The sequence below is a fragment of the Sus scrofa genome, chromosome 13, assembly GCF_000003025.6.
Source record: "Sus scrofa isolate TJ Tabasco breed Duroc chromosome 13, Sscrofa11.1, whole genome shotgun sequence".
NCBI lineage: Eukaryota > Metazoa > Chordata > Mammalia > Artiodactyla > Suidae > Sus > Sus scrofa.
In genome coordinates, this window is record NC_010455.5 from 43973279 (window position 1) to 43999771 (window position 26493).

Below are 26493 nucleotides of genomic sequence, written 5' to 3' on the forward strand. Positions count from 1 at the left end.
GCCATGAGCTGTGGTGTAGGTCGCAGATGTGGCTTGGATCCCCTTGCTGTGGCTGTGATATAGGCTGTCAGCTAGCTGTAGCTCCGATTCGATCTCTAGCCTGGGAAGTTCTGTATGCTGCAGGTGCAGCCCTAAAAAGCAAAAAAAAAAAAAGAATCAGACTGCAGTGGGGCTTGGGTTGCTGCCAAGGCACAGGTTTGTTCCTGGCCTAAAACACTGAGTTAAGGATCTGGTGTTGCTGCAGTTATGGCGTAGGTGGAAACTGCAGCTCAGATTTAGTCCCTGGCCTGGGGCATTTCCACATGCCACAAGTGCAGGAAAAAATAAAGAATTAATTTGACAAAAAGCTGGAGAATAAATGGATCAGAGATGGTTTTACTTCTTTTCAATGTAGAAAGAAACCCATTTCCTTGATTTGAGAGAGATTGATGAGATCATTAGTCTACATTAATCTGTCCAGAATTAATTTATCTGAATTATTCTGAGCTTTATAGAGAGATGGACATTTCGTCACCCTGCCAGAAATTACTTCCTTCATAGGAGTTCAACTTGCACTATCACAAAACTAGAGATTGTTGTTTAATTAAAGCATCCTCTCAAGAGTTTAAATTTTCCAAATACATTGCAATGTCAGTATTCTCCATATGCTCTGGAATTTTTAGTCTGTAATCTTGATGTTTGGTTGTTTGGGTTTTTTTTAAATTTTTTTGAAGGATGATTTTTATTTAGAATGAAAACAATTGCACTAAAGAACACTGTGGAGGAATTTGCTGTGCTCAAAACTCTGTTCCAGGAGGTGACTGGGGAGTGAGGTGCCTAGTGCAGCACAATAATACAGTGACATTCATAGAGTGACTGAAACCTAGTGACAGCTTCCACTTAAGCGGTATTTGTCTTTTTATGTAGCCTTTGGTTTTCTTTTAAGTGTGTTCAAAAATTTCCAACACTCTCTGCAATCCTTACTATCTTCAATCACGTTTCTGCTTAGAGATTTAAGCAGAGTCTTGTTTGTTCTTTGCAATTGTATTCACTACCCAGGAAACAAGCCAACTTGTTTCTGACGGACAGAGGGAAACATGCCAACTTAACCATGTTTACGATTGCTTTTTGCCATCGCATGATCAATTCTTAGGAAATAAGAAAAAATTTTATTTGGGCACTTTGGGCTTTTTGTTGCCTTTGCATTCCTTTTATTTTGTAGTTATGTGTCTGTATATTAATTGTGATAATTTTATCCCTCTGTTAGCTGGTGGCTTTTTGATTAATTCATTGTGCTGTGTTTTCCTTTGACCTTCAGTGTACTGTCGTCAGGGTAGAGAACTCTGCTGGCTGATTACACTCTTGCTGGCCCTTTTCTTCTCTTTTGCTAAATCACAACAAATGCAGATTTACAACCTTAGATGAAATGCATAGTTTCATAAAAAGGAAAACAGATGATAACTTTAGTATGTCAAAAACAACCGTGAATAAAAGATGAATATTGATTTTTAAAAATTTGTTTACAAGAATTGCAGAATTGTGCATAATTTTATTTCATATTTGTTAATCATGTGCTGATGGAAACTGGCCACAAAGAACACACTTATTTTGGATTTTAAAATTTCAATAAAATGAACTTATTAAAATTTATGCTGCAACAATAATGATACAACCCTTGCTGGTTGATTGACTTCCTAAAATTCTCACAGAAGCCCAAGTTTATGACTGCATGACTATTCATGCCTGCATGAGAAATTCAGGTCACATTAGTGGTGGGGTGGATGGTTTTCCTAAAGCTGTTGAGATTCTTTATCGTGAGTCATTCTTTCTTCATAAACAGAGGATATGGTAATAAATTTAGTTTATATTGTCTTAGTCATGATCATACTCAGGTGTGCTTGATGTCGGCCCATTCAACTCAACCAACATTTATTTTCCAGGTAACAGACTGGCTCAGAAAAATGGGTGCATGGTCCCTGACCTCAAGAAGCTGACAGTCTAGCAGAAAGACATACACATTAAAAATCATTATAATATAGTGCAGTAGACTGGGATTGAATTTGGGGTGTTTCAGAAATTTTTCTTTTTCCCCAGAAAATTCTTAAGTCACACATTTCTAACAGTCTCCTGGGTCACTTCCACAGATGGCTCATTTCCACCATTATGTTCGATCCATCTACATTTTATCCTGGATTTTTAATTTACCTTATTTTGCTTTTATTTCTCCTTTGATTAGACAATCTCCTGAAATACAGCACAACCATTAAAAGTAATGCAGAACATCTATATGTGCAGACATGGAAATGATTCTATACTGGTAAATGAAAAACATGATATATCTCAGTAGGCTCAGGCTGAATCCCATTTGTGAAAATATATTTAAAAAAATATATAATATAAATATATCCAACTGGATATTGGATATATATGTTATATATATAAATATATCCAATATACTTATATATAAATTGAACATATTTGGAAGAATATATGCCCATCTGTTAGCAATGGCTACTTTGGGGAAATGGGTTGGTGAAGGGAGAGGCTTCAATTTTTTGTTTCGTATAATTCTGTTCTATTTGATTTTTTTAATTTAAAAAATTTCTTTAAATATTTTGAAAAAATAAAAATCCTAGTTAGCTCTCTTTCATGTATACCAAAAACCCAAACAAAACTAGATGTCCACCTATGAAATCTTAATCCACCCTTCCCATCTTAATTTCTCCTAACCCCTTGCATAAATCTTTCCATGAAGCCAGGCTCTCCTAACACACTAAGCATATTCATTAATGCCTAAGTCAACATGTCTTTGTTGAGGCCTCACTATGTGCACTGGGAATACATCAAAGATCAGAGAAAATAGCAGCTTGAGCCAAATGGCACATCCTGTCACCTACCTCAGCTTTGGTCTATGTGTTTTCCTTTCCTCTCTGTGGGCTCCTCGAGGCCCCCTCCTTCAGGAAGCTTTCCTTTTCCTTCTCCCTTCTTTGAATCTTACAGTATTTAGTCTATGTAAGTCTTTTGAAGAGTCAATTCACCTAGACTAAAGGTTCTAAGAGAACAGTAATCCGATGATTTACATTTTTTGTACTTTCAGCCTTTGTTTACTAATCATATATATAGTGAATTTAATAAGGAAGAGCAGGAGAGTTCCTATTGTGGCTCAGTGGAAATGAATCTGAGTAGCATCCATGAGGATGCAGGTTCGATCCCTGGCCTCACTCAGTGGGTAAAGGATCCAGTGTTGCTGTGAACTGTGGTGTAGGTTGTAGACAGGGCTCAGATCTGGCATTGCTGTAGCTGTGGTGTATGCCAGCAGATACAGCTCTGATTTGATTCGTAGTCTGGGAACTTCCATATGCTATGGGTGTGGCCTTAAAAAAAAAGGAAAATCAGGAAAGCTGTCACAAATTATACCCTCCTGAATTGGAGAAGAGCTACATGAAACATGTAATGATGCAATAACCCACTCATGAATAGTGTGATGAATACCATGAAAGAGAAGGAGAGAGTGTCATGCGGATATACATCAGGGAAATCAATGCTGAACTGAGGGTGGGGTTTGCAATGGCCTCCCTGGGGATTTAGTTGGGCTTTGAAGGAAGAGACGAGGTGTTTAGGGGCAGGGGTCCAGGTGGGAAGAACCATGGTGCACAGCAAGTGAAAGAGGCAGGGGTAGCTGTAACCTAGAGAGAGAGGAGTAGAGTTAACAGAGGCGGCTGGAGGGTTGGGTGAGGATCAGCTTGTACATGGCCTTGTCTGCTAACTTTGCAATATTTGAGCTTAATTCTACAAGGGGAGCAATTGCATTCTTTTAACTGGAGGGTGGACAAGACCACACTTACCTTTTAGAAAGGTCCCATTGGCTAATAAGAGGGAATGGATCAGAGAAACAGTCTAAGCATTTCTAGCAGTGCCCAGTCAGTATGGACTCAACTCTTTAGGGCCTGGTCATTAATACAGTGAATGCTCCATCAGGTTAACATTTCTCTCTACATTTAGATGTCCCACCATCCTTCTGGCTCATTTTCCTATGGCATCTTCCCTACCAGTCTTCAAATAACTCTAGAATTTTCCTCTTTAAGAAAAGGGGAAAAAAAAAAACCCCAAAAAACTTAAACCTGCACTTCACAAGAGAGGCTACCCAAATGGCCAATACATGTTAAAAGGCAATCAGCTCCATTTGTGTAATCACTGAACTACAATTATAAACCATCACATCACATCAGAATAGGAAAATGAAAAACAGTGACCATACTTAGTACTTAGTAATGCTGAGTATTGTCAGGGACTTTTATACTCTGCTGGTCAGAGTGTAACTGTGTTCATGCTCTGGAAAGATGGCAGTATTTCCTAAAAATGAACAGTGTATCTTTACCCTATGACCCAGCAACTGCACCAAAAGATACATCCAAAAAATTCATGGCAGTATGATTTATAAGAGCCCCAAACTGAAAACAAGATGTTAACATGGATAAATAAATGGTAGTCTAGTCATACATTGGCATACTACAGAGCACTGGGAAGAAATGAACCACAGCTACAACAACAGTGTAATATAAAGCAAGAAGAAGCCAGACATAAAAAGAATATGTGCTGTGAGTTTACCTGCATGAGTGTTTCAATTTAGCCAATGCAATGAGAAACCAGGATAGAGGTTACCTTTGTATAGTGGTTACCCCTAAGAAGCAGAGAGAAACTGTAAAGGGGCACAGCACTGGTCTATCTGGGGGTGTTTGTTTTGTTCTATTGCTTGACCTGGTGGTGGTTCAAAGAGTGTGCTCACTCTCACAAATCACTGAGCTGTATACTTAGGATTCGTGCACTCTTTTGTATGCATATCGTATTTTCATTTCAAAAGATGGAAAAAAAGACAAAAACTTCAGATTTCTCAAAGGAATAAAAGGAATTCCAAAGGAATAAAAAAGAAAGCTCAAGGTCCCCAAACTGTCTCCATCTCAGTTTGCAGTTTATGCCAAGGATGACCTGAGACTTCAGCTTGCAGAGCTCCTCTGATGCCATTTCCTCCTCCACAGCCCTTGCTCCAGGGGTGCCACACTGGTGGATGATATTCAACAGGAAGGACCCTTGGTGCTAGGCTGTAGTGAATTCTCCTTTTTTTTTTTTTTTTTTAACAGCCTTGGTTTAGGGCCTTTTGTAAATTGCTTCTTTTTATGCATTTTGATTAGTTGGCTTCCTCACTCACTTACCTCCAGGCTCCTGAGCAGTTTCTTTCTTTTTCCAGCTCCTAGACGCTGGGCAGACACGCTCTCTTGTGCATTCTTGAGTTGTTTGTAATTGTTGCGAGAAACATGCTTTAGTTTTGGCAGCTAAAAATATCATTAGTACAACTACATCCTGCGAAAGTCTAGCTTTGCCACACTGACTTAACTCTGTGCTGTTGGGGAGCAAAGACTTTTCACACCTGATGCTATAGCCTCATCATTTGCCTGAACAGTTCTCTACTAGTCTCTCTAGATTAACGTTTCTGCATGGAGTTGTGTAACCACTGGGTAAGTTCCCTTAAGCTTTCTGATCTCAATTTCCTTGTCTATAATGAGGATCATACTAGTCCTCACCTCTTACGATTGTTGTGAGATCTGAATGTGGTAATACATGCAGAAGGCCTGGCATAAAATAGTTGCTAAATAAATGGGAGTTATTCTGAGTACTAACGGCAGGGAGTACTGGATGGGAGTTATTCTAAGTACTAAGGGCAAGGAGTAGTGGTGATTTGCACCTGCAGACCTCAAGGATTAAAGAGAGTGAGATGTGCTATTTAGAGGGCTTGGTCTGTCGAGATCCACTAGTGAACATTCTGCCTGGTCCTAGAGAAAAAGTGGTCATCTCTCTAGAACCTGAGTCAGCCCCAAGGAAAGGTCAGCTTGATTTAGCAGTAGACACAATAAAACAGGTAAGGCTACCAAAATATTCGATTTCTTTTTAACTTAGCTGCTTATATGGCTGACAAGGACTGGGGAGTGAGAAGAGTACTCCATATCTTAGAGAAGCTTGTAAAATGCTCTAACAAATATATAAGAATCCTATATAATTGGCACACGCTTTGTTTGAATGCAAACACTGCTGTTAAAGTGGTGCTTAAAAACAGTTTGTTGGCCTTCTCTTCATACAGGAGAAACATTTCTCTCGTTTACACTACTCTCTTGCTTAGCAAACCCTTATTTATCCTATAATGCAAGTGTAATCTGCCCAACATGTCCAAATGCCCACAGATTCTGAATTAGCGGAGTCTGAATTAATGGAATTTTAGGCTGTCTCTTGTGGAGACAAGCATTTGAAAACTATCCACTCCAGCAGTTTTGAGAACAATCTCTGAACGTTTCTTCTCCTCTTCTCTTTCCCATGTCTTCCTGCTTTGTGTGTTTCAGTTCTGGCTTTCAAAGGAGACGGAAAAAAGACTCAAAAGTGTTCTTGGGACATTTCAATAGTTATTTATTGAGAAGCCACAGTTTTCCACACTTTCATAACTGTAGGCTTTATATAAGGCAAAAGCAAGATGGATCCACTACTTTACACAGAAAGAAAGGGCTCTGCAGAGGACCCCAGGGTCATGCAGTTACAGATCAAAATGCAATGTACATGACAGATATAAAAAACAGTGTGGAACAAAATAATTTAAATTATGGCTACAATCTACTGAAAGAAAGATCCATATCTTATTATAAACACATTTATAGTCTAGGGTCATAATTTAAATATTAAGGTCTTTTTTTTTTTTTTTTTTACATACACAGTTATCGAAACATAAAAGCAAATGTAAGATTTAATAGGATAAACTTTGATAGAAGACAGTCGCTCTGAACTGTGCTGGATGTTATATAGGATCACCCTTGCCATGGCAATTAGGAAGATCGAACCACTGGTATGTAGCCATCCTTTTTTGGGTAACTATCTGGATAAGTGAAAGGATGGGGCTAACAACGACATCAGGGGTTCATTTTGCAGTTTTAGGAGAACAGAAAGAACCAAAAGTTGGCTGTTGGAGCCTTGCCTTTTGTTTTCCGAAAAACAAAGTAGATCTATGTGTCTTAGTTAAATTACTTTGTTATACTCATTTAAATAACTGGCATCCACATACGGGAAACAAAGAAAGTACTCGGTGTACTCGCCCTCACTTCCATTTACCGTCAATGCACACACAGCACATTAATGAAGCATCATTGAATTCTGCTGATAACAGGGATACACCTAGCAATAGAGCTATGTATTCTCCATAAATGGTATTTAAAGAATGGTGCTCCATATTGCTTGTAAACATATAGACATGGATTCAGGAAATCGTGGAGTTAAAGGTTGTTTGCTAATCTTGGTACCACATAGCTAAAATGGCAACTGTATTGGTACACTTCTCATGGGCATGGGAGTTGACAGAAAGTTCCCTAATGGGTTAACTAATGGACTAAGGACATGCATTGATTACAAGACTCTGTCCTAGTGGACTCCAGGCCCGAGTGTTCTAATCATCCTCTTCGTCTTCCTCATCACTGTCCTTCATGCTGATCCCCTGCAGGCCCCCACCCTCGCTCACAGAGGCGGTGGCCTCCTCCACAGTGAGACGGTTCCGGATAGTTTCGTAGGTCTTGCTGTTTAAGGTTGAGTCCAGGACCCCTTGCAATCGGAAATCTCTATAGGTTTTCTACGGAGGGAAAAGATGCAGTGATGAGGGAGATCTCATTGCCATGAAGGGAGGGAGAGGTAACAAAGCAAGGCTGGGGTGAAGAACATTGACCAGAGCTAAGTGTCACACTTCATGCACTGTCACGTGAAAAGCCACCATGTTCAGATTTCACTTGTACTGAAAACTGAGATTTGTTGAATGACAGAAAATGAGAAATTGTGACAGGATAAACTGTATTAGATGAGACAAAGCAAAGAACATAAGCTTGTATTTATTCAGTTCTGTAAAGGGAACTGTTCCATAATTGTTTTGATTCTTTTTTTTTTTTTGGGTCTGGTTCTTTCTCTTAGGTTAGCATGATATTGTTTGATAGACAGTATGAGGGGCTACAACACATAAATAATGGATCAAGTGATTATGGTATTTTGTGATTTCTGTTGCAGTCTGGTCTTTAGTAATTTTGAGGCTTGTAACTGCATATCCCTCTGTCTCCTTCACAAGGCAGACATATGCATGTTGGTATATGAAACTTATTACAGGCAGCAACAATTACGGGGAAGATGGGGCGCTAATGCCTCATCAATATGTTGCAGGCATGTGACTCATCTCTCGTCTCCTTGGGAAAGAAGTGTATCTATTCTGTTCACAACTTCATGGTCTCAGGCGAGAAATTTGGCTCTTTTTCAAGAACAATGGTTTGGTGTTACTGTACCACAAGTTCTTTCTTTGTTCCTTCAGGCGATTTCCCTTGGATTTCCTTAGGTATCCCAGGGACTGTTTTTCTAGGAATCCCTTAGCGTTAACTGAACATGACCAGAAGCATCTGGCTGTTGTCTACTTCACAAAGCGTTTTGTTGAAAAAGGTCTCTCTCTAACTACAACTCTTCTCATCACACTGCATATCATTTCAGCTACTGATTCTGCTGTTTGTTTCCCCTCCTGATAGGGGAAACTTGCTAAAGGGGCAAGAGAAGGAACACTAACACACTTCAACACCACTTGCATCGTGATTTCGGTTTTTGGTAGTCCATCTGATGCAGTCCTAGTGTCAGTCACAATGGCACCCACTCTTGAAGGTCACAGGCGGTCATGACTGCAGAGTTAACTAGAGAATGTGGTTCAGCTCAGTGAAGTCCAGTAATAAAAGATCATGGATAGGATGACCACATGGTCCCTGTGCAGTTTATGTCTTTGTCCCAGTGTGACTATCTGTGGCACTTTCTTTCTCTCTTAAAAGTAATCTGTTTTCGACACTAGATTAAAAGGTCATCTTAACTAAGGACTGAGCTGCAAGGCTCTCCTAAGTAGCTACAGGAGCTGGGTCTTCACCCGGAGGGGGGAGAGGAAGAGGCTGAGTAAACACTAGGTGTGGTGTAGACAAGATAGCCAGATGATTTTTTTTTTTATTTTTCTGGACTTTTCAATCACTTAGCATTGATTGGCAGAATATGATGGGAAAAAAGAAAGATAGAAATCTCTTGAATATTCTCTTCTCTATTCAAATCCAGAGCAGTATGTTTCTCAAGTAGACTCTGAATGTCTAAGGGCAGGGATCATAGAGTCATTTTTTTAAAAAAATACTCCATCTTGTGATATATAAGTAGGGGCTCACCTAATATTTGTCCAGTGTTGGATGGATGGGTAAAATGCTTGCTGGATGATAAATGAATGGATGAATAAACAGAGTGGATGGAGAGGCAGGAAAGAAAGCCTGTTATCACTGGAAGTTTGCCTTGGAGAAGGAGGCCTCTAGGTAATGTACTTAGTGAAGAGGTGGCGAATTCTGCTTTATCCCTCTGTGTTGTGGTTCTAGTTCAGCTGGGCCCATTTTGGGCCAAAGTGAATGAGTTCCTTTGGCCGTGTCATTTCTGTGTCCTTTCCCTGTGGTTCATGTCTGTGTTGATTTTGGCAGAGGGCTAAGAATATACCTCCTCTCAGATATAATTTTTTTCTTAATAATATATTGCTAATTCCTATTGTCACAACAAAAATCTGGAAATATCAGTTATCAGTAATGGGAAGATATTTTAAAATAATAAAATTAATGTCTTCTTTTCAAGTCTACCCAATAAGGGTCAAACAGAGAAAAATCCCCTAAAGAGTATTTATATCCAGAAAGTGGAATTTGAGTGGCCAGGCAATGGTTAGTAAGCTTGCCTTAAGGGAATAAAAATTTAAAATATGAAAATTAGGTTGAGTGCATACATTTCTTTTTTAAGAGCTGCAGTATACTGCTGTCTGTAACCTTCCCTGGGAGAACTCTTTGTGAGATCAAATGCATATGATAATAATTCTCCTTAATTACACTCAACGGAACAGTAATTGGTTTTAAGTCAGCACTGGGGTTGAGGGGCAACTTCAATGCAATGGTGCTAATCCGAAAGAGACTAAGAAATGGGGGCGGTGGTGGTGGGGTGAGTGGGGGCAGGGGGACTTTTGGCAAACTGTTAAGAAATAGAAAATCAGCTGTGTTTTACTGTTAAAATATTTTAAAAGAGACTCTGTACTTTGAGATTTTTGCATACGAATGTTTTAAAACCCTCCACGGTGAAGCATCAAATGGAAACTGAAATGATCAAAACCGTATTTACCCCCTTCTGTGATCTTATTATTTCATGTAAACCACTGAGATTTCACGCTGAAATAATTATCATTAGTCCAAGGCACACACACATAAGAACAGGGGGAAAAAGCTACATTCAGGGTATGTTACCTCACCTTCATGAACCTTTACATTAGATTGTATACACACATTGTAAGAGAAACTACTTCAATTAACTACAAGAACAATATTGATTTGCATCCTGATAATGATCACAGGACATATTTAGAAATAGCTGGAGGTAAATATTTCTATTAAATTAATTTTGGCAAGTTTGCATTTAATTAAACCATAAATGAAATTAGAAATTGATGTGATTACCATAGTGGTACCCAAAAGCCAGCTTTTGAAAATGTGATGCAATGGGCAGGATGGCCCCTGCAAGATTTTTGTGTGGCCAATGCATAAAGCATTTTTCCAGTCTGGGTAAGATACCCAGTTCCTTTTTATTAAATTTGCCTTGGATGTCTGAGTAATAAATTAACCATGCATCCCAAAGTGATTTCATCAGTTTTTCCTGCCTGAGATACTGTTTATAGAATCATCTTGTTTTATATGTAAACTAATATTCTTTGTGATAAGGAAGTTCTGCAGCTTGCCAATGAAATGGATTTCTGTGAGCTGTTTTCAAAGGAGAATCATGATGTTTTCTTTTACCTTTACCATCCTAATTAGTGTTTTCAATTGATAAATGTGAAGCTGTAAGTCCATCCGGTCCGTCAACCAGGTGCAGATCACATTCATGGAGCTGTTGTACCATTGCTGAAAAAAGAGACAAAAGTTCTCCAGCCAACACATCATGGAACATTGAAAAAGCAGAGAGGGAACAGGCCATGTATGAGCCCCCTGATCTGTTCCAAGAGGAAAACAGAATGGTTAAAGAGAATTTGAAAGCACAGAGATCAGGAACAGTAACTGACACAAAATCACAAGGTACCAGATCAGCCGAAAAGAGATCAGCTTGGACTTTAGAACAGAACTCTTCCACAACACACACCTCTTATATAATAATTCACAAAGACCAGCTTTTGCTCTTCTGATTCTTTTCTTTGGTTCATTTTACTCAGTTGAGATTTAAGTCACTGTGTATTTCCTCATGCTACTGACTCTCAGGCGCCCAGAAAGATATGGGTTTCTTTCTCCACTGAAACAACTGATGCCACTTGCTACTCACCTTGTGACAAATCCAGAGCCTGTCTGTTTAAGACAATTCTGGGCATCAGGCTCGGAGCCTTAGGAATTTTGAGCAAAGTTTACCTTCATTTACCCTTTGGCATTTGGATAAAGACAATGAAGAAGGGTTTCTCTTTAAGGGCCAAATTACACTCTGGGCAGCTTATGTGGCCTTACGTTGGCTATGCAATCTGTTTTAATCTTAACACCAAAAAATTATGGAAGATGAGAGAAAAAAAAACCATCTACAAATGAGCTCATTTCAAGCTGTTGAAATCATACTTCCCCTTAAGGGGGTTAAATTTTGCTTCTTGTCTGTGAAAAATGCTTGAAGCTGTGTCACTTTAGACTGCCACCCCTGTGGTGCAGGGAGTCTCTGGTGCGGTATAATTTTGCAGTACTGCTCATATATTCATAAATCTCACTCGGAGACATATGAACAGTGTTATGAAGTGTCAGTACGAAAAAAAAAAATCTAATCTTTTAAACTTCACCAGGTTTCATTACGCATTGCCGCTTATACCAAACAATTTACAAATAAAATGAAAAGGTGTGGATGGACCTATATATTTATTTATAGGGCGTGTATATGAACTGTGCACAGAAAAGATATAAAAACCAAAGTGGTTAGAGAATTGAAACATTGCATACTCTCCTGCTAACCAGCACACACACATGCGCGCACGCGCGCACACATACACACGCATACACGCACACGCACACCAGTGGAGATTTGAAAAGCATAAATAAAAACATGTTTCTGATGGTAACTCCACCCTTTCTCACCTAAAGATCATCCAAAATCAGTTTATGCCTAACACTCACAGTTTTTCCGAAGCCTTGTTTCTGACTTAATTTCTTTAAAAAAAAAAATTAATTTGGGTTTTTTTTACTTGCAAGGTAGAACTGCCAAGTTTCACCTTGCAAGAAACGACACAGTCTCAGCCATGGCGTTCAGAAGCCCTCTTTGCAATCTTTCGTCTCTAGGCTCCTTCCTCCTCAGAGCCAATTGTGGCTCTTCTTGGAGCCCAGCCGCAAACAGAGACCACACCACCCCAATCAAGGCAGCACTGCAGCCTCACAGCCAACTTCTGCTCTTTTAAAGATCATGGAGGCGAAACTGTCAGTTTTGGGAACCTTCTGTCCCTCCCCCAGGGAGCAGGCGGGGTGAGGGATGGGGACTTTTTTCTTGAGATCTGCAGTTCCCTCCCCGTAGGGTAAGGAGGGGCTTTGCCCTGGTCAAGGTGCTTCAGGCAGGGCCAAGTTTTCCCCTCTAGGAGAGAGAACATTTTACTGAAACTTTTTCTTTGGTGGGGGGAATGTGATGATTTGGGGGTGTTTTTGGCACCTCGTGCCTTGGGGTTCTGGAGCTTTAGCTGCCACTGCATCTGGGTTTGTGAAGCAAGGGGCTGGGGACAGAATATGACTGGGTCATGGGTGTTTCTGTAGCCCTACCTTACTCTCAGCAACTGGGGGCTCTCCTGTGTTTACCCTAGGCCTCGACTCCCACATTTACTGGCTTCATCTGACATGCAGTCTAGGGGCTCAGATAATCTATTCTGAGAATAATGAGCAACACCCCTTGCCCCCGACCCCCACCTCCTGGGGTTGGAAAATGACCTTCAGAGGAATCTGGGTGACCTCCTAGCCAGCCCGACAACACCGTGGCCCCACCGTGGGTGCACGGCAGGGACACAAAAGAAGAATGTGACACTCTGGCTTCTAGGCAGAGGTGGCATTTTGCTTTGGCTGTGACAACAAGCAAACCGGTGCTGGCTTCTATCACTGCCAGCAAGTCTTGTGCAACATGCCTTTTTCTCTTTGCTGAGAGACATGCCACCTTTCAGGGGATAAAAAAATAACGAGCCCCCCTATCTCCCCATTTTATATAAGTAATTCCTGTTCTTATAAGAGGGCTTGTGGATAGTAAAAAGGAGAAAGGAAAAGGGAGAATACTGTCAATACACTTACTCTGCTGCTGAAAGGGTAGGGAAGTAGGAAATGCATGCAGCGATGGATCAGTGCATCACACTCACAGATTCCCACCCCAGGAGAACAAGAAAGCCCTGGAACATCCATGCTTCTCCTCCTGGATCTCACATCTAGCAAAAGAGGTGTAAAAAATGTATGATGCCCCATTGGCTACACATCGAAAGAGGCAAAAGGGAGTAAGTCAACTCCTTTCCAAACCTTATGCTCAAGTAGATGAAATTGGAGGCACTTTTGGATGAAGCACAGCGCTAACTTGGTTTTCCAGAAAGGCGCTTAAAGGCACTTGGATGTCGAAGAAAGCAAGAGTCACTGCCTTCTAGAACTTGAAAATCTTAGAGGTGAAAGGGATCTTCCATAATATCCTCTGTAGAGGAGGAAACTAAGACCCAGAGAGGTGAAGTGACTTGCCCAGGGTCACACAGCTAGTTGCCCAGTATTAGGCACTGGAGGGGAAGAGCCGATTATCTAATTACTCCTCCCTAGCAGCAGGGGTGGGGGGGAACAGTGTGCAGGGCGTGAGAATTGCTCTTGTGTAATCTCTTCCCAACTCTGCATTCAGGGATATCACACTGATAGCTGGAAATGGGCCTCAGTGGGAGTTTTTACCCTGTGGAAACTGGCAAACGCCACAAACCAGGGCATTCTCCTTCCCAGAAAGCCGGTTGTTAAAACATTTTATCAGCATATTACTGGGTGTCAAGGGCTGTTCCTTCTTTTCCTCATGCAGTTCACAGTGCTTATTAATCAGGGTTGCTTTATTTGAGATGGATGCTAATATAGCAGATTTGTTATGATTCTTCAAAAGAGGAAATTAATAAAACGTTGTAAGTTCTCCCCCACTTTTTTTGTCTTTGGTTCAGATATGCCTTTTCCAGAGATATCCTGACACCTGGGCACTAAAATTTTAGTGAAATGCACTCCAACCCTTAGAAATCAAAACTGTGAGCTGACAACACATGTACTAAGTATTTACTTATAACCACAACCCCTTTGCTGCTTTCCCTCAATTCAAGCATATTAATATGAGACTTCTTACATGAGGTTACTTTAATTCTAAAACAGCCCCAGAGAGGTAATATCCCCAGGACCCTGGCACTTCTAAAGAATGTTATCTAGGGATAATTCTGTGACGGTTTTAGGGTTGGAAACCAAAAGGACGCCCATCACAGCTATGGCCTGCGGGATAATAGGGTGCTTGGAAAGTTGGGAACTTCTTGAGTAGCTGCAACCAGATCTGAAAGCTCTGCTTAAGAGAAGCTAGAAGGCTTATCTAATAATTTTCTATTTAATTCTTCTTTCTTTCTTTCTACAACATAGGCCTGAAGAGCACAGGCCTTACCTGTCTTTTACCTGGGTTACTTATATTCTCAGAGACTCAGTTTCCTGATCAGAAAATGGGGAAGAATCAGCCTCTCACAGGCTTTTTGATGATGAAATGAAGGGATGCTAATGAAGCTCACATTACAGTGCAATGTGTATTTTGTACTTGGCACATAGTAAGGCCTCAATAAAGGTTGGCAGCCACCATCTCTCTGCCCCCCCCCAATCACCACTAACATCTTCATCATCATCACCATTACCATCATCTCTCACCTCTTTTTTTCTCTCTCTTCCTCAACCTAGGAAATATCACAGAACAAGGAAGAAAGCCACAGCAAATAACCATAGAAAGACACACAGTGACAGAAAAATTCTTACTGGAATATCTCTGGAATCATATGCACACGTCTTACAGGACACAAGACTAGTTCTTAGGAAAGGAATTCCACTGGAAAGTTATTTTGGGTGAGATCACCACCCAGACCTACAAAACCATTCTGGGTGCATTATACACATTTTACCTTATTTTATTGTCTTTTTAGGGCCACACCTGGGGCACATGGAAGTTCCCAGGCTAGGGGTTGAATTAGAGCTGTAGCCACCGGCCTATGCCAGAGCCACAGCAACACTAGATCCGAGCTGCGTCTGTGACCTACACCACAGCTCACAGCAACGCCGGATCCCCAACCCACTGAGAGAGGCCAGGGATAGAACCCACATCTTCATGGACAGCAGTCCAGCTTGTCAACCACTGAGCCATGATGGGAATTCCCATTATACACATTTTAAAACTACACTGACCTAGATTTAAATATTAGATTGAAAGGATTCAAACAAAATAGTGATTTTTCAAACCTTGTGTGGATTGGCTACTTATTAGCTGGATAAACTCAAGCAGGCTACTTAACTCTCTGACCCTTAGTCTCCTCTAGGGTTAAGACCAGTTCTTACTTTATAGGATTATTGTGAAAGGAGATAATTATGTAAAGAGCCTAGCAGAGGGACTGTCACATAGTAAGCACTCAATAAAATTTAGCCACTCTTGTTACTATTGCTCTCAGACATGTAACACAGGTATCCTTTCAATGTATAATACAGAACGATTTTCTCAATCTGTTTCTAATAGAAACTCACATGCAGATATACCCAGGTCACACATTCTGTGCGGCAAATACACCCACTTCGTGCAGAGAAATCCTTCCCTTTCTTTTCTTTTCTTTTCTTTTTGTTTTTTAGGGCCATATCCATGGCATATGGAGGTTCCCAGGCTAGGGGTCAAATCAGAGCTACAGCTGCTGGCCTAGGCCAGAGCCACAGCAACGTGGGATCCAAGCCATGTCCTCAGCCTACACCGAAGCTCACCGCAACACCAGATCTTTAACCCACTGAGTGAGGCCAGGGATCAAATCTGCATCCTCATGGATCCTAGTTGGTTTGTTCCTGCTGAGCTACAATGGAACTCTTTTTTTTTTTTTTTTTTTTTTTTGCTGAAATTCTTATACGTAGTGTGTCTCTTCTATAATGTGGGGGTTCACTACAGCCAGGTGTAGGGTGAGGTCAGTGAGGCAGTTATGTTACAAGTGCAGGCTCGGATGCTGCCTTTTAAAATATTTTGCTCATCATGGATTTTCTGAGTTCATTTTGGTTTTTAAAAACATATTAAAATATTGATCTTGATTATTCTATTTTTGGGTTCCTCCTTAAATTCTGCAACAGAGAAGTGATTCATTCACCTCTCCCTAGTCCCTGTCCTTGGGTTCACTGTTCCCTCAGGAACTTGATCCTCTGGAAGCGCTGCAGGATTGGGAGAGAGGATGAATAATTCACACTTCACTGGACAATATAGGTTCATGAAAAATGGACTTTCACTTGGCTTTGGGTAATCCCTCGTCAGCAGAATGGAGTGATATTACAGTGATTGCTACTGCCTTTGTGCCTCTCCCAAAGGCCACCTCAATGAGTCTAACTTCTTGACCCTCCCACCCCTATCTTGATGTTAATTCAATGTCCTCACAATGTTAGTGATTCATTTGTTTTCAGAGCCAGCTACATAAGGAGTGAGTGGCAACGGAAAGAAGGAATAGAGGCTGAAAAGGAAATAGAACTACTCGAAGTGTTTCTATACTCAGTAATTACAAGGGTAATGTACCTGCTTAACTCATGCAACCCCCGCCATTAGTATATACCATTCTACCATTTTTAACAAAGTACTATTTTGTACAGGATTCCTAATACACACATACACATGCACGTGCAGAATTAATAAAAATCACTACCTACTCATTGAACCCTGAGTCCTTATAATATACAAGCATTATTTAATTTCATCATTGAGTTGAACTCTTAAGACTGTCAATACTATTAACAGCCCTATTTTGGAGATGAGAAAAAGGGGCATAGGTAGGTTCAATAAGCAGCCTGTGGTCCCACAGCAAGTAAATGGGGCGACAGGCTTCAAGTTGTTTATTTTCCATTACATCTGTATGAGTTTTCACATTCAGCTCAATCATTTAAAAAAAGTAATGGCTTGCTTATATAGAAACAACTACTTTCTAGGTGCCTTTTCATCAGTCATTCAACTCAACTTCTCAAAGGAGAAGTGTGTGGGGAGGACAATGCTGTGGAATTTGTCTCCTTCAGAGCTTAAACTTGGCCTGGTGTTGAAAAGATTCTACTTTTTATGAGTTTAGAAAGTTGCTAAGCAGAGTGTGGGGAGTCAGGGGTTTTCCCATGGAAAACCACGCAACAGCCTTAAAGAACTAATGGATGAGAAACAGTCATTGCTGACTCTTAAGGGAAATGATTTGAAAAGGTTGGATGGGAAGGAAGGATGCCATTTCTTAGCTAGCATCAATGTATTTTTAATTCCTCTCCCTGTACCTTAGCTAACCTCTTCTTACTTTCTCTTAGGTTGGTAACTCAGCAATTGCTACTGGGCAGTTTGTGTTTTCAATGAGAAATTCAACCAGGAAAATTGCCTTCGTCACAACAGCTTGAATTTTCCTAACAGAGTTTTGGATATACAAAATTATGACAGTGATCAAAATTTCAGTTCTGAAAAATGATCCATCATAAGCTTTAAATTTTTCTGTGAAGAGGGAGAGGAAGACAGAGTCTTAGGGAAATTCAGTTTCATGTTAAATTAAAGAAGACGTCATCAGAAAGTGCTTTAAGAAACAACATTTTAGGGAGTTCCCATCGTGGTGCAGTGGTTAACGAATCCAACTAGGAACCATGAGGTTGCGGGTTTGGTCCCTGGCCTTGTTCAGTGGGTTAAGGATCCAGTGTTGCCGTGAGCTGTTGCATAGGTTGCAGACATGGCTCAGATCCCGCGTTGCTGTGGCTCTGGTGTAGGCTGGCAGCTACAGCTCCGATTCGACCCCTAGCCTGGGAACCTCCATATGCTGAGGGAGCTGCCCTAGAAAAGGCAAAAAGACCAAAAAAAAAAAAAAAAAAAAAAAAAAAAGAGAGAGACAATATTTTAGGCAGAGTCACAAACCCAACGAAAATAATTTAGTGAAAAACCCAGTTCTTCCTGTGTTGCTTTTTCTTTAAAGAAACATTTTATTGGAGTATAACATGTATGCATCACTTTTAGCAAAACACACACACACACACACACACACATACGTATTCAGAGCAAGACATGCTGTTCCATGAAAGGTAATATTTGGCCCAATATGGTGAAAATGAGCTCTTTTAGAAATTAGTGGTATTTGGCCCAAGGACCAATAACCACACCATACACAAACACATATATTTACATACCTTCTTTGATTAAAAATTGTGTTTCAATCTAATATATCCTAAGCAAGAAATTCACAAGGATCTGAGCTCATTTCCAAATACACATTTCCTTTGAAACTGGCATGTCCACACTATATATATGCCAGGCAGGCAAAGCACAAAATGCCTGGGCAGTTCATGGCTGAAGTCTTAAGAGTTGAGTCTTTATTACCATCTATAGTCTCACTTCACAGATGAGTAAACTGAGGCTCAGAGAGTCAAGGTGTCATCCAGCAGCGAGCAGAAGATGAGCCTGGATGGAGCATAAGGCTGAGAGGCAGTACAACCCCTAGAAGCTAAGAGAATGGACCTGAGTCAAGCCTGTCCGATGTTTGAATCTTGACAAATCCCTTAACCTCCCAGTGTCTCAGTTTTCTCATCTGCTAAATGTGGATGATTATACAAACCGCTTAGGGTTATTGTTGGGATTAAATGAGTTAATATGTGTGTCCTATTTACAATAGCGCCGGGCACACACTAAGCGTTAGCTGTTATTATCTTAGCTACACTATCCAACACAGCTTCCAGAATAAGAAACAGTATCTCCCTAGGTGCAAGCTATTCAGGGGTGTGCAAAGCCTCCTGAGCAGCATCCGTTCTTCTAAAAAGGTCTGAGCAGACAGGTAATTTGCAACCTCTTGGTAACCAACCTGTTATTTCAGATTGAAGAAACACAGTGAAAGCTGGAGGATTGTTATCTTTTCTTTGGAAAGTACCAATTCGCCAATGCAACACATCAGAGAAATTGCCTGAGCACCTTGCCTGAAGTGTCTAATGAAGAAAGCACATTCTGTGTATTGGCAAGGAGTCAATGGGGAAGATAATACTTTGACCACACCCATGTGACTAAGTTCTTCATTTTGCTTCTTGTAACAAAAGTGGGTTATTATTAGTGAGGGAGGAAAAACCCTCACAACCTATTTCAATTGCTATATTGAAATACTGTAATGAAATCTTTTATATTTGAAGCTTTCAATGCATATTTCTTCCTTACAGTTTGGGTAATTTAAGAGCATGTGAAAACCCTTATCCAGGTTTCTCTATCCTTCTACCAGAGTCCCCATAGCTTCACTGGCCTGGGCCACAATTCCACAGCCTCAAGGGTTTCTAAGGGCTAAGGATCGCCAGGGATCCAGTTGTATTTGGTGTTCTAATCCAGATTCAGAGAGGGTTTGACAAAGAAACCTTGGCATGTTTAAGACATCTGTGCCAAGTGGAGAAGTACTGAAGATAGGACCCAAGTTTCAGAATTTGTAGAGCTCCCCAAGGGCTGAACCCACATTTTCTAAAAGGGCATATCATCCGAGTACTTGAAAAAAATGGGTATGTAGTTGAAAGATGGAACCTCGTGCCTTAATTGAGTGTTACTATAATTCAGAATTTGATTTGCCAGTGTAATTGCTCCTAAAAAAGGGTATTTCCCAGTCACAGCTTCAGGAAGCCCAGCTAAAAGCAAAGGCACCAAAAATAACTGGACCCCCAAATCAGAGGTTATAGATAATCCGAATGACCACCTAGGTTTTCCCAAGTATCCTTTTTAGTTGAGGGTGGTTTGTGTTAAACATCTGTACTTCTCCGAATATCTAAAAAACCATTTCATTGAAGTCTTTCTGAAGCTGTCTTAGTGTTGCGGCTTTTCAGGGTTCCAAGCTCTGGATAGCATCCCCCTGAGAGTCCCAGATGGATGGGAAGTCAGAGGCAACTTGCTGAAACCAGGCTTCCAGAGACCGCCCTTATCTACAACCTAGTTCCAAGAGCACCCAGCTACTTGTTTGCTTTACCTTCTTCTCCTAAGGAAGAGATAGTGCGAATGAAATAATCATTTTTTTTAAAGCTTTGATTTAAATTGCTACTGCTGAAACACTTTGCTTCTTTAGGAACATGTGCAGAATTGAACATTTGGGAGCAATTTTATTTTAACCTCCTTAGAAAGGCCCTAGGTGATACCTTAATATTCTTTTATTAAAATAAGCAGTTATCTGCTCAAAACCAAATTTCAATACTCTAAATCTGAAATGTGGGAAATATCCAACAAGTGTGTTTAGCATCGACATTTCAAATGGACAATCAAAATGATGGATCTGTACCTGGAGTCCTGACTTAATGCATTACAGCCTTCTAACCAGTCAGTCCTGTCACTATTAATTGCCTGGGAGAAGATACAAGGGAAGTAAGAGTCCTGAAGGATCCTTTCCGAAAGCAAATCAAGCAGCAGAGTTTAATTTAAAGCTTAGCTTATGCAAGCTATACCGGGGACTCTGTCTGTAAGACACGTGTGTGTGTGTGTGTGTGTGTGTGTGTGTGTTTTAATGGCTTGATGAACTTGTTGACAATCTCAGTAAGCTATCCAAGCTACCCAAAGCCACACCGGAAACGAGTTTGTCACTTCTGAATCAAGCAGACTGTATGAAACCCAACAAGTCACAAATCCCCTTGTATCCTGCCCAACTCTATGTCTCAATATGGTGGATGGTCACCTGCCAGGAGATGTGAGAGTATTCAAAAGGCTTGCTTTCCTAATTCTCCTAAGATATTACTGGAAAGTTTACCATCTCTGAATGAGAAGACTAAGTCCCAGATCAACTCATAGCTATTTACCTAAAGACAGACAGGTATAAGACAGGAAAGCAGAGGCACTAAAGTGCGTTTTGAACTGTGAATGCTATCTCAACTTACACCAAATGCCACTCTCCACCATTTCAGATCCTGAGTAAGTGCTATTACAAAAAGATGGAGCTCCAGCAATTCCACTTGTGAGTACAGAGGCAGAGAAACTGAAAGCAGGATGGGGAAGAGATATTGGCATACCCCCTGTTTATAGCAGTATTATTTGCAATAGCCAACAGGTAGAAGCAACTCAGGTATCTGGTGACAGATAAATGCATAAACAAAAGGTGGTATGTATACATGATGGAGCATTATTCAGCCTTAAAAAGGAAGGAAATCCTGTCACAAGCTATAACATGGAGGAACCTTGAGGATATTTTGCTAATGAACTAGGGAAAAAAGACAAATACTGTATGATTCCCCTCATATAACATGTCAAGAATAGCTACATTCATAGAACAAAGAATGGTGGTTGCCAGAGGCTGGGGCCGGGGGGTTGGGTGGGGCAGGAATGGCGAGTTATTGTTTAATGGATATAGAATTTCAGTATTGCAAGATGAAAAGAGTTCTAGAGATTGGTTGCACAACCGTGTGAATACACTTAACACTACTGAACTGTACCCTTTGAAATGGTTAACCTGATCAGTTTTATGTTATGCATGTTTTTATCACAATTAAACCAAAAAGAAAGAAGTGAAAAAATGCCACCCATGCAGAAAATAAACTTTGCTTTAGAAAGTACAGGTAGGCAGCCGTGCACATATTCTAATCTGGAACACCCAACCATGTTTCACAAAAAGCCAAACAATTATGTGCACGAGGAACACGGGCATTTCCTTTAATCCCAGGACTGAGACAATTTCTCCAGGCCGAGTTCTGCGGCTGTGAAGAACAAAGAACATATCTGGTAGCATTTGCTCAGTCACTTATTGGGTTTATTTAAAACATGCCACGGGGCCAACATTTCTAAATCTGTGAAATCGAATTAAATGAAGCCCAGAGATGAGAACTGAGAATCCTCCTAGAGGACTGGGTCAGACAACAAAAAAGGATGCCTTTTTTTCCCACTTCGTGACACGTCACCTCATATGTTTTCATGGAGACTCCCCCATCCGCATCCCCGGCCCCCCTGATGTTCCAGGAGCAGATTTGATGAAGCGGCACTCAGCCCCGAGACCCCAGTTCCCTTTGCCCACAAGGGCAGCTGCTCCCCCATCTAGAATCATTCCCCCTGCGACAGACTTATTAAGGTTTGGAATGTGTGTTCAGGAAGCCCTTATTTTAGGAAACAATTAAGTAGAATTAGGCTAATAATGCGAGGCAGGCAAAGCTTTTGCCCTTTGCTGAGAAATAACTCCTACATGGAACAGTTATACTAATAAAAATCATGTATTTGTTAAATGCCTCAAAATGATCTTTGCACCAAGCTCGGCAATTAACACTGCCCCACTGAGGGGCATTTATTCCCCAGGCTAAGGAGGATTAATCTCTGTGTTTGCTCCACCAATGTCTTCCTTTGCTGAAAATACAGTAGGAGGCTTTGGGCTGGAAAGAGAAATTTCTGCAAGCGGGAAGTTCACAGGAGGCTTAATTTCCTTCTGGTCTTAGAGGGTGGCAAGGTGGACAGGAAGGGCTGGGTGCTCCCTGCCAGGCCCACACAGAGGCCCATGCCAAAGATCTTCTTGGGCCTGTCCTTGACCGAGAAGGAGGATGGGAAAGCCTTTCTTCCAGGGGCCTGGGCCTCATCTACTGAGGGGACTTTCACCCCCAAACCCCCAATCCCAGTCTGCACAGTAGCCAAGCTAACTGGCCTTCTTCTGGGCCAGAAGCTACAGATTTCCCACCTCCAAGTCCGGGCAGGAAGTGACCGCTGGGCAAAAGGGGGACACAGACCCTCCCGTTGGACGCTTTGTCTCCTTGACAACACCCCAGCTGGTGGCCCGAGGAACAGACTTAATTTCTTTTCTTTCTCTGCCCACCCTCCCCGCCCCATACATCTTTCCCTCTTTCTCTAGACGCAAACGTACGACATCCAACATAAAGTTGCCGAAATAGCAATCTTGTCTCTGAATATATAAATTGCAAAAATTGATATGAATAAATCTGCAAGTAGCACACTGATTGTGGCACATTTTATCAAAAAACGGCGCTCGGTTGCTCGGTGGCTGGGGAGGGGGGTGGTGTCATTACACATACAGAAAAACATCTGCAAACTCCCAGTTTCTTTACTTAGAACTGAATGGAGGCATGACCTCCTGTTCCTTGCCATGAACCCTGAGTTCACACTCATATTTTACATGTTACAGGAAGCCACAGCTCGCCCCAGGGGTGCTGCAAACAGACACGCAGAAGCCAGATGTAGCCCCCCCTGCTCCTTAATGCACCTGAAGAAGCCGGCAACTCAACATTCAAAAGCTGACATGCTCGTAGCTTAAGGTCACTTCAGATTTTGTAAAGCGGAGGACAAAACCAGGAATGCTTCTAGGGCTGGGCTGTCAGCGGGGAGGCGGAGGGATTACAAGAAACCTGTGACTCTGCCTCTTTCTGCCTTTGCTGGTAGTTTTTTTGTGTGTGAACAAGTGCCATACAACAGATTGAGCCTCGTATAAAGGCCTGAGACTGTGCAAGGGCCCCCCGCTGGGCCTCAGCTGTGCTTGCAATTAGCAATAGGCACCGAGTGATTATTGTTGGGGTAGCGGATGGCAATGCGAAGTGACAAGTTTTATGGGGGAAGTTGGGAGTGGGGGTGCTCGGCAAGTTTCTCTTTCTTTCCTTTTTCTTTCTTTCTTTTCTTTTCTTTTCTTTTTTCTTTTTTTCTTGTTCTGCAAAAACCCTTCCTTGGGTGGCTGCAACCTCCCGTTGCACTGAAAGCTATTTTTTTTCTCTGCTTCCCCCCCCCCCCCCCCGCCCGGTCATTCAAAAGAGTCTGAACAAAATCGGTGAAAGAATATTTTTCTCGGTCCTTCAGAACTCGGGTTTTCTAGGTCAGAGCTTCCTTGCTGCCCTATTTAATGTCAGAAATACCCATTTGCCTCAAATTAGCAGAGATCTTGGAGGAGAGGGCAGGAGATTAAGCATACAAAATTACTCAGCAGGTGACGGTGGGGTGGAATTGAGGGTTGAGAAGTCTTTAAAACTGACTACAAGACATTATATACTTCTGACAAAAGAACATAGTAATCCTACCTGCTTGCTTTAACCACTGTTGTTTGCCTATTATTATGTGCTTTAATGCTCATGAGAGCAAAACTATTGCTGATACTACTCAATTACCATAGTAACTCACACCAGTGACCTCTTATCTCAAGGCTCCCAGCCCAGCTGAACCAATCCAAAGAGTTTGTGTCTTTTTATTGATTTAAACAGCAACATATACTTGGACTGGAAAGCTCCAGAGGGAGGCTACTCCTCTCTTTGTCCAGGATCAGAACTTGCTTTGCAGTCTGGAGTAGAGGCTTTTTCACCTTTTGAATCCAAGGTGTTTCTGAAGTTTATGGACTGGAGGCTGTGGGACGCCTTCAAAAACATGATGAAGACACAGAACAATGCCTGGTAACAAGAAAAGACCATGTGTGCATCAAAGACGAGCGGCCTCCCAGCTGCATGGATAGTCGTGTGCCCCACTTGGGCCTTTAGCTCTCTCTGTCTCCCAAGTTTGGGAGGAGGAAAATGGGAGCCTCTGACTGGGGAACACTGGCTATTTTATCATATCAGTGGGGTTAAAGGCAGATAGGACAAAACAACTATGCAGAGGGATTTAATTGTGTTTTTCAAAAGAATTATAAGTGATATTGCCTAAACTTTTCCAATTTTGCATTTCCCCCTGGCCTGTGAATGTATCTGTGAATGCATATATGCATACTGTGTACTCTGTCTTAATACTATTGGCTATTCAGAGTCCAAGGGTTACATTTATATGTTAAACATCCTGACAAGTCCCACCACAGAGAAACCCTGTGAACTTTGCTTTATATTTTCCATTTTTTTTTTTTATATTTTCCAAATGAATGTGACTCAAGAACCACTTTCCATGAGCCACTTAGTAATCTCTTTCAGGGTCCTTATGTTCTATTGAACCCACATTGGAAAGAAATTCTATAGTAACATCAATAATAATACTGAACAACAGCAATGGTAAAAAAAATAAACAGTGAGCCCTTTTTTCTTGGCAGGCACAATTCTAAAGGGTTTATATGGATTAAACTCATTTAGTTCTCCTAAAACCCTCAAGAAATAGTTACTTTTAAAATCCCACTCTACATTTCTATAGCATATCATATTTATATGAATTCATTCTCCATGAAGAAGAGAGACAAGGAAATGTAATAAGCCATATGTAATAAATTGGCTTGTAATGTTCATTCTATTTTTCCTGTCCTCCAGAGATCTGGAAGCCCACAGGCTCCCTAACCATGTATTTTTCTAGAACTCCATGCCCTATTTAATATCCAGTTAAATGAGGACCGAGGCATGACTCTCTGAAAAATCCTTCCACCTTTGAACTAAAGGTACCCAAATAGTGAAATATAACTTTCCCCTCTGTCTCTTTTGATTAGCCTCAAAGCCCTGCTGTCCCGAAAGAAAGAATCCAATTTAGGTATCAAAATTAGATCTGTGCTTGCTTGTACACAACATGGCTTCTAAAACTGCTGGACGCCTCAGTAATTGAATAAAAATGTAACTAGTGGTCAAGCTCTGAATGAAAGATGGAACATGGGCCCAATACCAGCTGTTCAAATACCCCCTGGCTGACCAGCAGGACCTATCACAACAAATCAGGACATACTTGTGTTTGGGACTCTTGTTAACTAGACAAGGTTTTGTTTTTTTAGCAAATGTCAGAAGATGATACCGAGCTTTCGGCAAGCAGACCTGGAAAACTGACATTTAAGGGAAAAGGGAAAAGCTCTCTTAGGTACCTGGATTTTCTTAGACTATTTCTTTGTCCAAGAGATATAAATAATGAGCCCAATGTGATTAATCCTCAATCAGCATCTAACCAGGCCCTGTCTGCCACCTGGGCTGCCTAGGGCAGGTGTGCAGTTTGGATATTAACAAACTCACCATGGTTAACAATACCTTTTTCTGGGGCCTATTTTTCTCTGGATACGTTGGGGATTTAGTCCTGGGCCTCCCTGTGCATTGAGAAAATGGACCCCCATGCCTTTAGCCTTCGTCCTCTCAAAGGAACCTACTGTTTTGAGAAAATGTATAGTTACAATCCGAATTCACACTTTTCAAGTCATTTCAGTCACTTAGAGCTCCATTATGTCAAAAATGAAATTCTAGTTTTGGTGGCACATCCTACCACCTATTATCCATGTGAGAAGTGTGAATAATTTATCTGAAAACTATTCTCTGCTATGCATACAAGGACTTCAGAGGCAGGAGGGAG

The 26493-nt window shown here is 41.1% G+C and overlaps 1 protein-coding gene across 41 annotated transcripts in view; it reads right to left on the reverse strand.

Moving 5' to 3' along the window:
* The window catches only part of CADPS (calcium dependent secretion activator), a 503292-nt gene continuing 483214 nt past the window's right edge, over nucleotides 6416-26493 (reverse strand). For 34 of the 41 annotated variants that reach the window (XM_021069140.1, XM_021069144.1, XM_021069145.1 and 31 more), the window contains 2 exons: nucleotides 10878-10982; nucleotides 6680-7636 (listed from right to left, as the gene is read on the reverse strand). In XM_021069140.1, coding sequence (XP_020924799.1) covers nucleotides 7457-7636; nucleotides 10878-10982 — 285 coding nt within the window. In that variant the 3' untranslated portion in view covers nucleotides 6680-7456. Of the gene's footprint in view, nucleotides 7637-10877; nucleotides 10983-26493 lie in introns of all 41 variants that reach the window. The other 7 variants (XM_021069150.1, XM_021069159.1, XM_021069148.1 and 4 more) reach the window with 2 other exon arrangements.